This window comes from Stegostoma tigrinum, chromosome 32, assembly GCF_030684315.1.
Source record: "Stegostoma tigrinum isolate sSteTig4 chromosome 32, sSteTig4.hap1, whole genome shotgun sequence".
Taxonomy (NCBI): Eukaryota; Metazoa; Chordata; class Chondrichthyes; order Orectolobiformes; family Stegostomatidae; genus Stegostoma; species Stegostoma tigrinum.
Window position 1 is genome coordinate 10,752,183 of NC_081385.1, and position 17,958 is coordinate 10,770,140.

At 39.0% G+C, this 17,958-nt stretch overlaps 1 protein-coding gene across 5 annotated transcripts in view; it reads right to left on the reverse strand.

The window, feature by feature from the left end:
* The window catches only part of sik3 (SIK family kinase 3), a 334,512-nt gene that overhangs the window by 42,198 nt on the left and 274,356 nt on the right, over positions 1-17,958 (reverse strand). For 4 of the 5 annotated variants that reach the window (XM_048562167.2, XM_048562165.2, XM_048562164.2 and 1 more), the window contains 5 exons: positions 12,547-12,665; positions 10,209-10,319; positions 9,932-10,075; positions 2,307-2,384; positions 181-290 (listed from right to left, as the gene is read on the reverse strand). In XM_048562167.2, coding sequence (XP_048418124.1) covers positions 181-290; positions 2,307-2,384; positions 9,932-10,075; positions 10,209-10,319; positions 12,547-12,665 — 562 coding nt within the window. The remainder of the gene's footprint in view (positions 1-180; positions 291-2,306; positions 2,385-9,931; positions 10,076-10,208; positions 10,320-12,546; positions 12,666-17,958) is intronic. The other variant, XM_048562166.2, reaches the window with a different exon arrangement.

The following is a 17,958-nucleotide window of genomic DNA, read 5'->3' on the forward strand; positions in this document are numbered from 1 at the left end:
ATTTCGATGCAAATGTTTAAACTTTTCGCATTTCTTTAAAACAGTGCCATTCAGCACAATTACAGTTTGTTGAATTCCCTAATATCTATTCACACATATGTGTGAAACAAAGATGATCCTTGAATCCACAAGTGTTTATATTGAATATGTTAGCAAATTAATCACGTTGATAACACTAACCTGGGATCTGCAACGCCAACAGTATGTCTTCTCATGGATAGGTATCGTGCCAGTGCCTCTGGTGATGGTTCTTCACCTTCATCACTATCTAGATTCATATTGCCATCAGTCTAGGAAAGAAGACCAACATTACAACTAACTAACAGAATTCATTGCTATACGATCAATCACTGCCAACGTTAGCCATCGTAACTAAACCAGCCCCACAAGTTATATTTTAAATAAAAGTTTACATGTTTTGGCTGTGAAATATTAATAGACCTATACAGTTTAGAAATCAATGCTTGGTTAACACTATAAAAGTATGCACTGGATTAAAATGATATAATTAAGCCAATGCTCATCAGGACGGACAGTGGAAGATCTAGCAGTGAAAACTGAATTACAAAATATATGTTCCAATAACTAGCCAGGAAAACATCATGAGGTTCACAAAGTCACTTAGAAGACCACCATACATCAGACTTTAAAAGGATAACTAACTTAAGTAGCTCACAAATATTATGTTGGCTATATTTTTCAAAAGAGATTTAAAGATCAGAATAGCACAGACAGCATTTTTCAACCGAAAGTATTGTAAACACTTTCTACACATTTAAAAAAAAAGTGCTGATGTAACATTTCACTGTCTAATTCCAGCTAGTAATTGTAGATTATTTGCAGGGTAACAAAATATACATGGAACGTCCCAGCAATTAACTCCAAGAATTAGGAGATTAACTCAGCAAGGTATTTTACACATTTGATTTCTACTAAAATTCCCATTGATAGATTACATAGGCTTTGGGACAAATTACCTTGATTTTGGTTGGAATCTACAGAGTTTGTTAAATCTCCATTCAATACTACAAAAGGTGACTGGCATTGCATAACACTCTGGGGACAAATCCTATGAAATCTCTACATTTACCATGCACATCACCAATTGCTGCTTGAATACACAGAATTCTGGAGTTTAGTCAAAATGACAATTTCTGGATGAATTGATATAATAACAAATTACTCATTTTACATAGTCAGTACATTTTTACTTTGGGCTGGCATTTTTTTTACAAGTACAACTTGTGCCTTTTTCCCCGCCCAATGTAACACCTATTAAATAATCTCAAAAATAAAATGCTCGCTCTGGTTTCTTTTATTTTACAGCTAAGATTTGGAAATAAGTCAAATTTCATGATTATCATTTAATTCACAATACTTAAGGGTCAGATCAAAAATCAAATGTCCAACCCATAGTTATATGCAATTAACCCTTCAGTTATTCGAAATATTATAAAAGTATTTTATCAGCACTCGACATTGTAATTGAACTATAAGAAAAAATATCAACCAAGATGACGAGTTGAGAACTATGCATTTCACATGTTGTCAGTCAAAATTCTATGCTGTTTTCTAGCCCAGCAACTAGTTCCTTGTTTAAAATTGCTTTTGCAATAACTTTGGCCTTAGTTAATATCCTTTGCAGATATTAACAGAATTTCAGTGAGAAGTATGCCCAGCATATTTTCAGCAAATATAATAAATCAGGAAAGGAGGAGACTGCATCTACTTGACTCAAAGGGCGTTAGGAAGAGAGCCTTGCGGTCTGAGGATGTTTAGGGAATTTAAGCATGGCATGATCTAAGAAAGAAATGGCCTGATAAGCAGAATGGCCATTGCTCTCCAAAGTAGTTACACTAATTTTATCCCTGTTTTTTGTTAGCATGAGAAATTTGTGCCAGAGTGATTAGTGTCTGTATCAGTCAATTCTTCTGACTCATAACGGAGAGACTTGTTTAACTCAAACCCAATCTTTTTCTCAAAGTGGATGTAGGCAACTCCCATAAAGTTAATCCAATAGGCTAAGATTTTCATTTATGCTCCTCAAAATCATTATCAAGGAAAGATTCTTAATATTTTCCCTCAATTTTATAACATGAAAGAAAAATGAGTAATCCCTTAAAAGAACACAACAGAATAGAGATTCTCAGAATTTTTGTTTTTTAAAATATAAATCTGGGCAATGTGACCTTAAGAGGTCAAACTGTTTGGCGATCTCAAATAGAATAGATTAAAATAAATCACACGTGAACATATGTGCATTTACCAAAAACATCTAATGATACTGTAAGGGTCTCATAACTGACCTGCACTATTTGGTTCTCTGGGTTGATGAGCTGCACTTGTGGCACATTTAGACTCAGTGTGTTACCTGTTTGCTCAGCCTGGTGTTAAAGAGCATAGGAAAGTCAGAAAAGAAGTGATCAGTTTCTCCAAAATGTCATTCTCAACACAAAAGTCAGAGTTAATAGGTTTTCATACAGGTATAGGTGTCAACAGGGGATTTATTTCATGGTATAATCATTGTTCAAAATATTTCAGCACGTACATTACAATTGGTCATGGCTAAATAGGACATGGAGTACAATCCCTGGCCAGGTTAGGAAACAATTACAACGTAAAGGAAGGCAGGATGATGGAATAAAAATTTAATCACAGGTAACTAGAGCCTGAGGAGAAGGGTAAGAATAACATGAAGGAGAAAATAATTCCAAGCCAAGAAAACAAAGACTCAGTAATTGATGAACACTAGTTAAAAAAGTAATTAGATACCACAGGCCAAAAGCCCTAATCAGTAAGAATTCAAGTGAGTGACACAAATCCCGCATCAAACAATGATGTTAGAAGAATTTCAACACTGTGAATCAATATGCAGAGGTAAGGAATGCAGCAGTAGATAGAAAAGCACTGACAGTGAAGTAACTTAGGAAATTAAAATAATAAATTGATATTCCAGCAGATACCAGAAAGAATTGTTGCCTTGGTTAACGAGGAGCATGAGATGAGCTGTGCAAAATTAAATATTATTAAATGGACACTAACAGCATAAAATAAAATGGAATTGAAACAAGCTCAGCCACGGCCTTTATATCAGCTGGATAGGCTCAAAGGCCAATGGCCTATGCTTGCTCCTACTCCCTTTTATATTGAGTGAAAGGAAACATGATAACAGAATCCATAGATGCGGTGTGAAGTGTAATTAAATTTACGCAAAACATCTTTCACATAATTGGAAGGTTCTAAAGCTTTCAACAGCTAATTAATTACCGTCAAATTGTTGTCACTGTTTTTACTTAAGTAAATATTGCACCCATTTCTGCATAGCTATATTACACAAATACCAATGAAAGAAATTGTCAATTATCTATTTTGCTAGCACTGGTTGTGGCTTAAATCTTGATCACAGCACAGAGAATTTGCCTCTTTTCAAAATGTAATAGATTTTTAAGAAAATTCCACTTGAATAGTTTGGCAGATTCACAGTTTAATAATTTGCCATGACACTGTAGTAGTCCTTCAGAACCACACAGAAGTGTTGGACAGATAGTGCGCTGGTGTCCTAAAATGGGATTTCAACTCTTAACCTTTTGTTTCAGGGATAAGTATGCTTGTACGGAATGAAAGTAGATGTGGCAGCAAAGTGTTTAATGGATCAAATATTCATTGACTTTGCTAAGGACAATTTGTTTCTTCATCTGGTTCTTGTAAATGATCAGAACACAATCCACACCAAACAATAGTGGAATTTCCAGTGACTAATGACCACAATATGATGCTAATGAATACTGGTACCAGTAAAATCAACAGTGGATTCATATAACGTGGAACATCCCTAAGGAATGTGCAAATAAACTGATGTATCTGGAAACTTTCAAAGAAATATGCCTCAGTTGAGGTAGAATGGAACATATCTACGATTATAAATATTGTAAAATCCAAGGAAATCCTTTCCAGAAGACTAATTCAAATGTTACATTAAAATTTTAAAAATGACATAAAATCAAAAAAGTAGGGAGAGAATAATAATAGATGCACTTTGTACAGCAATGTTTAGATTAAAATAAGAAAGAACTTAGAGATGTAAAGAGGAACTTATAGATAAGCACTGTATGCTAAAATGTTGTTCATATTTTGGAGCTCAATGTTTAAAGTGGTAATAAAGATAAAATAGTTATATGATTTAGTTAACAGTTTCTGGAAGTATTCAATGGAGCATAATTTTAACTTTATAATCAACTTCTGTACAAAACTAACATTACAGGAAATTTGGAATTCACTACAGCTAAGGCATAATCTGTGGCAATTAGGACAAATAAGTCCCTGGAAAGTCATGTTACGTAGGCTGCGGTGCAGAAGGAGACAAGCTGAACAACTTGTAGAACATTGGTTATTATGGAAAAATCAATGGAAATTAAATCAGAATGTCACAAGAATAGTATCTCTATTTTTAAACATTATGAGCCTGAATGAATCATGTATAAACTCCACATTCAAGTATGAGGCAATGACCTAGTGGTATTATCACTGGACTGGTAATCCAGAGACCCAGATAACATTCTGGGGACCTGATTTCGAATCCTGCCGTAGAATTTGAATTCAATAAATATCTGGATGTAAGAATCTAATAATGACCATGAATCCATTGTCAATTGTCGGAAAAACCCATTTGGTTCACTAATGTCTTTAGGAAACTGCCATCCTTACCTGATCTGGCCTACATGTGACTTCAGAACCACAGCAAAGTAGGTAACTCTTAACTGCCTCTGGGCAATTAGAGATGGGCAAAAAATGCCGCATAACCGGTGACACCCTCATCCAGTGAACGAATAAAGAAAAAAAAATAATACTGGTATCTGCTTTACAACATTTTCTGGAGGAATAACAAGTAATAATCAACAAGTATACTTACTTCATTCGATCTCAGAGATAAATTATTAAAATATTCAAACACACAGTACAACAACAAAGAAGTCTGCTAAAGTGATATTAATACTTTACAATGTTCAAGTAAGACTACAGTATAATTTTAGTGCCAAGTCACATAAAATAAAAATGATACATGCTCTAGGATAAGTGACAAATACAAAAATAAAATAGAAGGATACATGAAATCTTTACTGGTTACAACCAAGGTAAGTGAAGTAAGATTTGTATGAAATGTACAAGATACTGAATTGTACACAGAGGTGTCGGGGATGAGGCTAGTAGGTAGGGTGTGGGGGTGGGGGTTGGTCAGTGACGTGGGAGGAGCGGATAGGTGGGAGAAAAGACAGAAGGATCAAGGATACGGGAATGAGCTGGGCTGGTCCTAGGATAAAGTCGGGTGCGGGGAGATATTGAGGCTTGTGAAGTCCACATTGAGACCATTGGGCTGCACGGTTCCCAAGCAAAATAGGAGGTGCTGTTCCTGCAACCTTCGGGAGGCATCGTTGTGGCACTGAGGAGGCCTAGGATGGACATGTCGTCCAAGAAGTTGGAGGGGGAGTCGAACTGGTTTGCGGCTGGGAGGTGCAGTCGTTTGTAATGAACCAAGCACACGTGTTCGACAAAGTGGTCTCCTAACCACCGCTCGTTTTCCCAATGTAGAGGAGGCCACATCGGGAACTGTGGATACAATATACCACGTTAGCAGACATGCAGGTGAACATCTGTTTAATGTGGAAGGTTTTGTTGGGGCTTGGGAGAGGGGTGACGGAGGTGGTGTAGGGGCAGGTGCAGCACTTCCTGCGGCTGCAGAGAAAAGTGCCGAGAGTGGTGGGGCTAGTGGGGCGTGTGGAGCTCACCCCCACCCCCTTGATCTGTCTGTCTTCCCTCAACTGACCAACCCCCATCCCAACTCCCTGCCTACACTCACCTTTACTGGCTCCTTCCCTGCATCCTTGACCTGTCCATCTTCTCTCCACCTATCTTCTCCTTTATCAACCTTCCATCATTGCCTCCCCCTCTCTCTATTCATTTCAGAGTCCCCTTTCCCTCCCCTGTTTCTGAAGAGGGGTCCAGACCCGAAACATCAGCTTTCCTGCTCCTCTGATGCTGCCTGGCCCGCTGTGTTCATCCAGCCCGACGCCTTGTTATCTCAGACTCCCAGCATCTGCAATTCCTACTATGAGTGAGTAGTTGCTAAAAGCATCATTTGATGCTGTGATGAAAACGAGTTTCAATGGATTCAATTATCTTCTTGGTTCCTAATGTTTTAATGTTCTTGTGACAAAGCTCACTAGAAACTCATTAATTACCGTCAAATTGTTGTCACTGTTTGTGCTTAAGTAAATATAGCAGTCCATTTCTGCATAGCGATATGACACAAATACCAATGAAAGAAATTGTAAAAAGTTGTTAAAAGCATTTTCATGGAGAAAAATTAATAGTTGTTTCAGAATCATGCACTACAAAAATTATTATAGGGAATAAGCATTTATCACACTTGGATTCTGAGTTGTGAAATGATATATTCTGACTTACACAGAAAGTGGACATTTTTCTTTAACAACACAAAACTAAGCTGCTGTATACACAAGTGAGCAATTCTGATGGATCAAAAAGCCATGGCCAACTGCATTTCGGTTAAGCAAGAGAGCCCTAGATGGATTTCAGGTCCATTGTGTAGTTAATGAGCAGCTGTCCTTTTAAGGCAGGAGAACCCACTCCAATAGCTACCTGCAACTAGTGGGCTGGAAAATCCAGCAGCATCAACAGAGGTGGTAGCTACCATTGGGACTGCACCCAGATGATACAGTGATGGACCCTGCCCTTACAGCAAGGTAACTATATTGAATTAATCACAGGGACCAGTCAGCAGACCCTGTATGGTGGATTGTTTTGTAAGAGCAAGGGATGAGGGATAGGGAAGGGTTACTGCAAAGGCAACTATTGCTATAAGGGTCTTCATGAGCTAGTTACGAGTCCTTTCAATGAAAATACCACCAAGACTCAGAAGGTGGTCAACCCATGTGGCAGAGCACCCACGTATTACTGGTAAAGTGCCAGCAGCAGGTTGAGACTCAAAGAGACTTCAGTAGCTCAGGGGCCATCTTCCACCTCTGTATCACTGACAAAATGATACAGCTGCAGGTAGGTGACAGGCACTTTTCAGCCCGAGGCTTTCCTCATCTTGCTGAGGCCAAGTGTAAATCTGCTTGAACATAGATTTAACTTGAGTTGCAAGTTTAACCAAGACTTTTATAGCTTGAAAAAAGTAGCTAAATGCCAAACTGCTTCCGAGGATTTGGTTAGCTGTCCGCCTCTTGGTCCATCTCAGTATAATATGTCAAGTGGCACGCTTGCTATTTTCTACACGTCCGATGATTTATTTCCAACTCTTCCAGGTCCAATAAAATTCATTTCTAGACACTGTTTCAATTAATAAAAATATTGTAAACATTACTGATGATAGCCGTGCCCCCTTTTCTTTAACAGGTTGTGTACTGTCCCTTGTGTTAGCATTCTGTGTAAGCTTTGATGTATGCCTGGATTTTTGCACAATGGTTTATTTATTGAAAAATGAATCAGGAACCAAAAGTATTGTTGTGCTAAACCACTGCATGCTGTATCTGATTTTACTGTCATAAAAGATTCAAACTTGCACTGTGTATGATTAACATGTCAGATATAAAGAATTCAATCAGTGGTGTTCCACAGGGATCTGTGCTGGGAACACTGTTGTTTGTGATATATGTAAATGATCTGGAGGAAGGTGTAGGTGGTCTGATCAGCAAGTTTGCTGACGACACTAAGATTGGTGGAGTAGCTGATAGTGAAGGGGACTGTCAGAAATTACAGCAGAATATAGATAGACTGGAGAGTTGGGCAGATAAATAGCAGATGGAGTTCAATCTGGGCAAATGCAAGATGATGCATGTTGGAAGATCAAATTCAAGGGCGAACTATACAGTAAATGGAAAAGTCCTAGGGAAAATTGATGAACAGAGAGATCTGGGTGTTCAGGTCCATTGTTCCCTGAAGGTGACAACGCAGGTCAATAGGGTGGTCAAGAAGGCATCTGGCATGCTTTCCTTCATTGGTCGGGGTATTGAGTACAAGAGTTGGCAGGTCATGTTGCAGTTGTATAGGACTTTGGTTCAGCCACATTTGGAGTACTGTGTACAGTTCTGGTCGCCACATTACCAAAAGGATGTGGATGCTTTGGAGAGGGTGCAGAGGAGGTTCACCAGGATGTTGCCTGGTATGGAGGGTGCTAGCTATGAAGAGAGGTTGAGTAGATTAGGATTATTTTCATTAGAAAGACGGAGATTGAGGGGGGACCTGATTGAGGTCTACAAAATCATGACGGGTATAGACAGGGTGGATAGCAAAAAGCTGTTTCCCAGAGTGGGGGACTCAATTACTAGGGGTCATGAGTTCAAAGTGAGAGGAAGAAAGTTTAAGGGAGATATGCATGGAAAGTTCTTTACACAGAGGGTGGTGGGTGCCTGGAACGCGTTGCCAGTGGAGGTGGTAGACGCAGACACGTTAGCGTCTTTTAAGATATATTTGGACAGGTACATGGATGGGCAGGGAGCAAATGGACACAGACCGTTAGAAAATAGATGACAGGTTAGACAGAGGATCTTGATCGGCGCAGGCTTGGAGGGCCGAAGGGCCTGTTCCTGTGCTGTAGGTTTCTTTGTTCTTTGTTCTTTATTTCACACATCGGGTGACAAATAAAACTGTAGAGATTTATGCTATGGCTTCATTGGGTTTCAAATTTGTCAACCAACCTGAGACTTCAGGATGTAATACCCAATAAACTAGACAGTTGACCTTAGAGAAAGAGAAAGAATCTAAATCTTTCCCTGTTGTTATAAACGACTTGATGCCCTTTTAAAGAACAGGACCAATATAGAACCGTGTGATGACACAACCTCCCAGTCCCTAAACTCTTCTCAAGCATATAGATACTAGAGCACACGGTCTGCAGTGGTGTAAGCTCGCATTGCAGCTCACGAACATCCTCTCAAGGGCAACTAGAAAAGGACAGTAAATGTTGGACAACCAGTTACATGTTCATCACGAGTGAACAGGTAACTTTAAAAAGTAATGCACATGGATAAAGGCATAATAAAAGAAAGTGAAGCAAAACAAAAACAAAGTCAACCAAACCAACTAACAATAATTGATTGGGCTGCATATCAAACTCATGTGCAAAATTAAGTGGTTATATTTTGAAAGTTTAAAATATTCTCCAACACAAAGATATATGCAGGTCAAAAACAGGTAGTAGATTCACTCCTTTTCAGTTCTTAGATGTGGAGGAAATTACTTTGGAAGGATTAATGTATGGCAGAGATACAAATCTAAAATTCCTATAACTTACAACTCCTGAAACAACTCTTAGAATCAAAGATTGAAAACATTTCTTCAAAACTGGTTTTCCACAATGATCAGAAATTTCATGAAGCAAATAAGCTTAATTAAGCAAATTCATGAAGTAATAAGAACAGCATTTTTATTGAAGCTAAGCAGAGACCAGTTTCCACAATTAGTCTCTCACTACATTTTTAACAAGTTGCAGGAAACATTCAGGAAATGGGGTGGTGACATTCAAACAGAAACTAGAACTTCACCAATGCCATTTCTGTTTTGCTGCCAGTCCTTATTAGGCCTTAATTTCAAGTATGGTCAATAGCTAGGTCACCCTACATACTTAAGTATTCATCTCAAACTGTTTTCTTTCCTCTACCTGACCCAGTATATAAACTGAAATAAGTAACCTTATGCATAGAAACCTAGATGTGCCACATGATAATTGTGGTGTACATTCTATGTAGTTTTTGGGGACATTTCCATCAATTTCAAAACTGAAAGTACTTGCAAACTCCAAAGCATCTGTGCAATATGGTAGAACGCAGCATTTCCTAATAAACACATTATCAAAGAAGTGGAGGGCATATTGTAATATACCACAATCACTTGGACATCAATGACACATTACCTGGACATTTGCAGGCGACTGGAAGGGCATAGTGCGAGGTACACTAGGAGGTGCAGAGATCCGCAATGTCTTGTGTCGTTTTAGCTTGTCACATAGCAGGCTATAAATTGCACCAAAATGATCATAGCCATCTGTCTTCAATGACTAGAAATGAACAAAAATGAACATAAATAAACAAAAAGTAGATTATAATGTAAATGAAATAGAAATAACCTTGCACTACAAAAGGCAGTAATTACACAACACATATATAAACATCTTAAGATTACTGCGGTACCTGTAGTGTGCGTTCTCTTTCCAAACCCAACTCTGTCATGTACATGAGTACCTGCTCATTCAGCGGTTCTGTCTTGATTTCCACTTTGATTTGTTTAGATTCTGATATTAACTATGGAAAGCACAAAAAGTATAACTTTGTTTTCAACTCTGGAGCATTTTACAGGTACTTAAATATTAATAATGGAAACTAAACACAAATATAATTGGAGAAAGTGTTAGAGAAACTCGGCATATCTGGCAGCATTTACAGGAGAGAGAAACAGTAACATTTAGAGTTCAATATAACTCCTCTTCATCAAAAACCTGCGGAATTTATCTGGCAATTTCTGCTTTTATTTCAGATCGCCAGTATTTTGCATTCACATTCTTAGGAAAATAAAATTAAATGGCAACAGCATCTGTGACGTAAGTTACAGAACAATAATGACCACTTTCCATTGTATAAAATGCCAGTTTGGAAAAGGAGATGCAGATGCAATCACATCAATGAGATGGAAAAATAGGAATCAACTAGATTGTAACTAATTCACTCAATTTCACTGGAGGTTTCTATCACAGAAGAAAGCATAAACTTGAATTCTTTGTAGCACCTTTCATCTCTATTGGACTTCCCAAAGTTCTTCACAGTCAGTTAACTATTTAGAAGTGCAATTGCTGTTGCTATACATGCAGCCAATTTGCAGACATCATAGGCCCACAAATAATGAAATAAATGTTCAGTCAACTGAGCTTAAGACTCAGGTCAGTTGCAGCATTCTTCTCTCTTGACCAGAAGACTTGGTGCAGAATCTTTAAAGGCAGAGATTGATAGTTTGTTGATTACCAAGGGAATGAAAGATTTTTGGGGGATGTAAACTTGAGGTTAAAATTGGATCAGACTTGATCTTACTGAGAGTGGCTTACTCTTGTTCCAGTTTGTATGTTCATATATTCAGCTCTAGAGGTTTAACGGTTTGGTCAAGGATCTTACTCTAATGCAGTATTGCATATTGGAGATGCTGTCTTTAAGATTAGCTGTTTAATTAGGCACTGTTTGACCTCTCAAGTAAATGCAAGAGATCCTGCAACATTCTGTCAAAGCACCCATAGCGTATAATAGATCAACTTTTATCGTTCAACAAACAACACTAAAACGGTAATTCATTTCTTATTGCTACTGGTTACAAAATTGACTAATACATTTAAATATAAATGTTACTTTATTTCAAGTATTAGTGCTGAGATGTCCTGGGATCATGAAAGAAATGATACAATTTCTTTTTATTTGTTGTTGGTTGCATTAGTTGAAGCATAAATACTGACCAGGGTGCTGAGGGACATTCCACAATCTTTGATCTTTTTTCCATTGATCTAAACAACAGATGGGACCTTAGTTTAGCATCTGAAGGACAATGCCTGCACCAATACTTCAGTGCTGTCAGTATTTTGGGCTTTGCTTTTCTTTGATATTTTCACTAATCTGTGAAGCCCCAAAATGTATTTGATTAAAAAAGGAAGCCCACTAAAGCAGTCCTACCTCAATTATAAAGCATATAAAATCTTGGACCAAGACACTACATAGTTTCATGTGGTGTTTCACTATGGGGCAAAGGAATCCAATTTAATGTCATGCTAGAAGAATGCCTCCTATACAATAACAATTACGGCACTACAGTCAAACAAAAATCCATGATCAGGCTCACAGAAACAAAGAAAATAGGCACAGGAGTAGGCCATTTGATCCACCAAGCCTAGTCTACCATTCGACATGATCATGATTGATCCACTATCTCAATGACGTACTCCTGCTCACTCCCCATTACCCTTAATGCCCACTACCCTTGATGCCTTTAATGACTAGAGGTCTACTTTTTTTGGTATTCAACTTGATGTAGGGGAGAATTCCACAGGTTCACCATATTCTGAGTGAAGAAATTTCTACTCATCTCAGTTCTCAATAGCCTAACTTACATCTAAGACCGCAACCACTTGTTCTAGACACCCTAGATTTGGGAACATCATCTGTCCATCCAACCTGTCCAGTCCTGTCAGAATCTCACACATTTCAGCAAGATCCCCTCTCATTCTTCTAAACTCTATTGAATACATGCTTAACTAGGGACAGACAACAAATGCTGACCAGCCAATGATGCCCACGTCCCACAAGGCAAATATATATTCAATGCAAACAGTTCTGTTACAATAATTCTGCCATTCCAGGAATCAGTCAAGTGAACTCCAGAATCATTCGTTGTCTTTTTTAATTACAGGTTTTATAGAAGAATAAACTTTTTAAGTGGGGGAGAATTGAAGATTAATCAATATAGAATATTGTTGTAGTATTGAAACATTCTTACCCTATCAAATTCTGGGTCAGGATCTCCTATCTTCATCCATTTATGTTTGCAGATCTGTTCCACAGATAAGCGTTTGCTTGGATCTAGCACAAGCATATGTCGAATCAAGTGCTCACATTCTGAAAGGAACAGGTGTAATTAACAAACATGCCTACAGAGAAAGCATGAAGTTTCTCACTATGCAAATCAGAATCCTTGTAGTCAAAAAATGTACACCATTATTCCTACTGTGTAGAACATGAATACACAAAATACACTGTAAATTAACTTTTTGCATTAGTTACAAACACACGTTTGGGACAGTTTAAGATTGGAAATGGATTTTTCAACCCATTCCTACATTCTGAAAGTCTGTTTGCATAGGCTAGGATTGGTGTACAAAACATCCTAATATACATAATCACTTTTTTGACAAAATAAGAATTTAATTTGCATGTTATTAACCACACGATGGATAGTTCATTAAATTTTGCGTAAGCGGCTGAATCTTCAGTAATGTAATGCAGAACATTTGGCTTTTATGAGTGCTTTACAACAAAGCCACCTCTATACTGCATTAGGCTGGAACCTGGTGCAACAGCCTGGGCTCAATAATCACCTGAGCACAAGCAAAATACGTAGATTCACCCAACTTACAATACAAAGTTTAGTATTTGTATATATATGAAATACATTTACTAAATGTTCATGTGACATACAGATCTTATGGAGAATCAGAGGTAAAATTTGAATGAATGCATAGAGAATACATAGAAAATTGGTACATAATGGCCAGCATTGGAAATTAAACTCCATATATACAGTCACAATGCACAAGAAACAGACTCTATAGGGTGATAATGGGAACTGCAGATGCTGGAGAATCCAAGATAACAAAGTGTAGAGCTGCATGAACACAGCAGGCCAAGCAGCATCTCAGGAGGGGTCTAGGCCTGAAACGTCAGCTTTTGTGCTCCTGAGATGCTGCTTGGCCTGCTGTGTTCATCCTGCTCAAGGCTCTATAGGGTACCTGGTACATGCTGACAAGATATCCTAAACTAATCTGGTCTCATTTGTCAGCATTTGCCCCATATTCCCCTAAATTGTTCCTATTCATGCATCCATCAAGATGCAATTTAAATGACGTAATCATGAAAAGAACAAGGAAATTCAATTGTTAAGTAGGTAATTTGTATTGATTTTGGTCTATTCAACCCATGTCCACAAGAAAATAATATCTACTCATTAAAATAGCTCAGAACCAAATGGGTAACTTGGAGGTCAAATTATACCACATTTCAAAATATATGTTACCTTACTGAGAGCTTATACTATTGTCATATCATGATCTAATGGCTTGAGTTCATGATATATAAATTTACAGGAGGCCCAAAGAGGATCAATTTCCAACTCAGTTAACTATTATTGTTTGAGATCTCAACAAACACTTACTTGACCTGCCTCCAGCAGAATTCAGTTAGCTTTTTCTTCAGTTATAAGTCAATCCTCAGGGCTGAAGTCTACTTGGGAAAACATTAGTAAAACTAATTTTCTCTTGCTCTTTTATTAATTGATTTACTAATCACGAAAGCATATCAAATGTGATTTCCTGTTTTTGAAATAAATCACTCTCAATACTCAGTGATACAGTGGGTTTGTGCACTGCCTTCTTACGGCCATGTTCTGTAAATGAATCCAGCAGAGAGTGACAGGATGAATATCCCCTTTCACTGTTAATTAGAAGGGTCCTATATGAAATGAGATTGGGCAGTTTCAAACCAAGTCATAATGAACAACTAGGCACAGGTACTCCTTACTAGACATACTGTATGTACACACACAATGACAAGTCTGTCTGTTGCTTAACTTGCTTCGCTTTGTTAAGAGCTGTATTCACATTTTAGCAGTGTTTCTTCACAGAGCCAGAAGTTTTCTATTTTGCACAAAATACAGACAACCAGTTACATTGAAAGCTCACTCACTTTATTCAGTTTTTGAGTATACATGGTGCAAGTGTGCAGTAGGTTTGGCAGTTACTATTTATTATCACATGTATGAGTGTTCCTCTCAGTGATGCAGTAGCTGTAGTGGGTAGTCAATAGGAGAACTTTATGAGATACAAAAAGTCCCACTAGATTCTGATTTATGTTGATAAACCTGCATCAGAGGCAGAAGCCTTAAACCGAATCCACTGTGGACTCACTGTATTTGGAAGCAATGGTTTGCAAAGGATCCTTCAAAGATGAAAAGTGTAATTTGCAAATGATCACTCCGGCACTTAAAAATAGTAATGGCCATTAATTTGTACAAATGATACAAGGACAGGCACCTACAAAATTTCAAAATAGTTTTACGTGGTTATTTGTAATTATTCTTCAAGTGTTCTGAATTTAGCAAGTGGTACTTTGAGCTCAGATCCCAAAATTTAACCATTCATGAAAGATACTTTTGTAACTAGGATCATGTCTGTGTTACAGTCGTCATCAATACAACTGTCATTAATGTTGCTTCCTGCACAATAGTTGCAACTCCTCACAATTGCATGTGTGTGTAGGCATGTTATTGCTGAATACTGTCCACTTGTGGTTAACACCGTTCAGTGAAGGGCAGCCATTTAAAATCTGTATCCAGAATCAGCTCAGAATCAGCTAGCTGTACATCAAACTTTTGCCCTATCCTTCCTGGCCACTTCATCCATTTCTAACTCCTCTCATTCTCAATGTTGCCCTATATTTCTTCATCTAGGAGGACTCATGCTGTTGTTTAGTGCAAAAGCATGGATGGAAGTTGATTCTTTGATTACTGGTGCCTTTTTACGTATAGGTAAACAGTGAAGACCACTTCAATTCCATCGCCCTGTGAACAGAATAAATGGGACGTCAGCAGAATATAAGCACAATTTCCAGTTTGAAACTTTACTGATTTACTAAACTATTAAGGACATACAAATGGTGTAAATGAATAAGTTCAAAGCAACATATGGCACAAATTCTATTTCACTTGTCTGTATATATATCAGTGAATTGCAGATCCCACATCCATATAACTTCCTAATGCCCAACAGCTCTGAGAACATAACACGAACCACACCCTCACTCCCCAGCTCCATTTAATACTACATTTTCAATTAATGATTTCTCCTAATAAAGCCAAGACACCCCATCAAGCATAAAAGCAGTTATAATTGAGGCACAATAATTTAGTACATAGGGACTCTTCCTCTGGCACATTCGTTGATCTTCCTAGCACTTACAATATGATGTGCAGTAGCCTGCCATCTTTCTTGTTAGAGTCTGAACATTTTAAACCATGAGCACAGTTTTCATACTTCTATCTACTACATCACTGCAATTTATGACCTATATTGCTACATTGTGATACTATTGCCATACCTTGATAGTTTTTTCCAAATGATGAAACTTCACCTTGACTTCCTTCAAAATCCTCACAGTAATCGATGCCAAACTCCTAAGACTGCGTTATAAAGCTGCACAGTTTGACTCCAGAGCATGTACATGGGCCAAAAATTCTGTTTTGTTTCACCTTAATACAAAGTCCTGGAGGGCCTGGTTAATTAAAAGTTCTTTAGATTGCACCAGATAACTCAAAAATAAGAGTAATGAGAACTGTAAGCGACTTTAGAAAACAGAGAAGTTGAGTGGATAGATGTTAGTTAAAACTTAACATAATAACAGTAAAGGAAGGTAACAGCTTGGTGGTATTAGGACTAGACTATTAATCCACAGGCCCGATAACGTTATGGGGACCGCAGATGGTCTAGAATTAATCTGGAATTAAGAGTCTAATGATAACCAAGAAACCACTGCCCATTGTCAGGAAAAGCCCATCTGTTTTCCCCATGTCCTTTAGGGAAGGAAACCACCGTCCTTAACTGGTCTAGCCTACATGTGACTCCAGACCCTGTGATGTGGTTGACTCTGAACTGCACTCTGGACAATTAGGGATCGGCAATATACGATGGTCTAACCGGCAATGACTAAAACAAAAATCTGTATTACTAATTAACTGATAAAAATTTCAAGGAATACAAAGAGCAGAGGCACTTTATGAGATTGTAAAACACATTTAAAGTTAAAGGACTAGCTAATGCGTAAAAAATTATTTTAAAAAGTTAGCTTTTGTAAATAGGAGCTAAAGCAGAGGTAGCACCATACATAAAATATTGGTTTAGTCCCAGTTAGAATATCATATTTGGGTGTTTTAGAAATAAATGTTGAAGCCTGGAGATAACATAAAGCCATAAATAACTCAAGGGCTGGAGTTTACAGAGCAGCAGAATCCCTACAGCCCGATAACAAAGTCAGAGGCAGCCCATCCATGAGTGTGACAGTTACCTTGGTGTAGAGTAACTATTCCAGTATGGAACTGTACAGTGGCACTGTCCACTGGATTGGCTGGCTGCTATGTAGGCCCAGCAGCACCAGCTGGAATTGGTGGCCATTGCTGAGACTAAAGGCACTCCACCATTCGAAGGAGCTCGGTATAGCCAGGTGCACGGTCTGAGACAGACAGACAGAGAGGGCGCGCGACAGAGAGGGCGCGCGACAGAGAGGGCGCGCGACAGAGAGGGCGCGCGACAGAGAGGGCGCGCGACAGAGAGGGCGCGCGACAGAGAGGGCGCGCGACAGAGAGGGCGCGCGACAGAGAGGGCGCGCGACAGAGAGGGCGCGCGACAGAGAGGGCGCGCGACAGAGAGGGCGCGCGACAGAGAGGGCGCGCGACAGAGAGGGCGCGCGACAGAGAGGGCGCGCGACAGAGAGGGAGCGCGACAGAGAGGGAGCGCGACAGAGAGGGAGCGCGACAGAGAGGGAGCGCGACAGAGAGAGTGTGAGAGTGACAGAGAGAGAGTGTGACAGAGAGAGAGTGACAGAGAAAGTGAGAGAGAGAGAGAGAGAGAGAGACAGAGAGAGAGAGAGTGACAGAGAGAGAGAGTGTGACAGAGAGAGAGAGTGTGACAGAGAGAGAGAGACAGTGACAGAGAGAGAGTGTGTGACAGAGAGAGAGAGAGTGTGACAGAGAGAGAGAGTGTGACAAAGAGAGAGACAGTGACAGAGAGAGAGAGTCTGACAGAGAGAGAGAGTCTGACAGAGAGAGAGTCTGACAGAGAGAGAGTCTGACAGAGAAAGTGAGAGTGTGAGAGAGAGAGTGTGAGAGTGTGTGTGAGAGAGGGAGAGGGAGAGAGAGAGAGTGACAGAGAGAGAGTGACAGAGAGAGAGAGAGTGACAGAGAGAGAGTGTGTCACAGAGAGAGAGTGTGTCACAGAGAGAGACAGTGACAGAGCGAGAGACAGTGACAGAGAGAGAGACAGTGACAGAGAGAGAGACAGTGACAGAGAGAGAGAGTGTCACAGAGAGAGAGAGAGTGACAGAGAGAGAGAGAGTGACAGAGAGAGAGAGAGTGACAGAGAGAGAG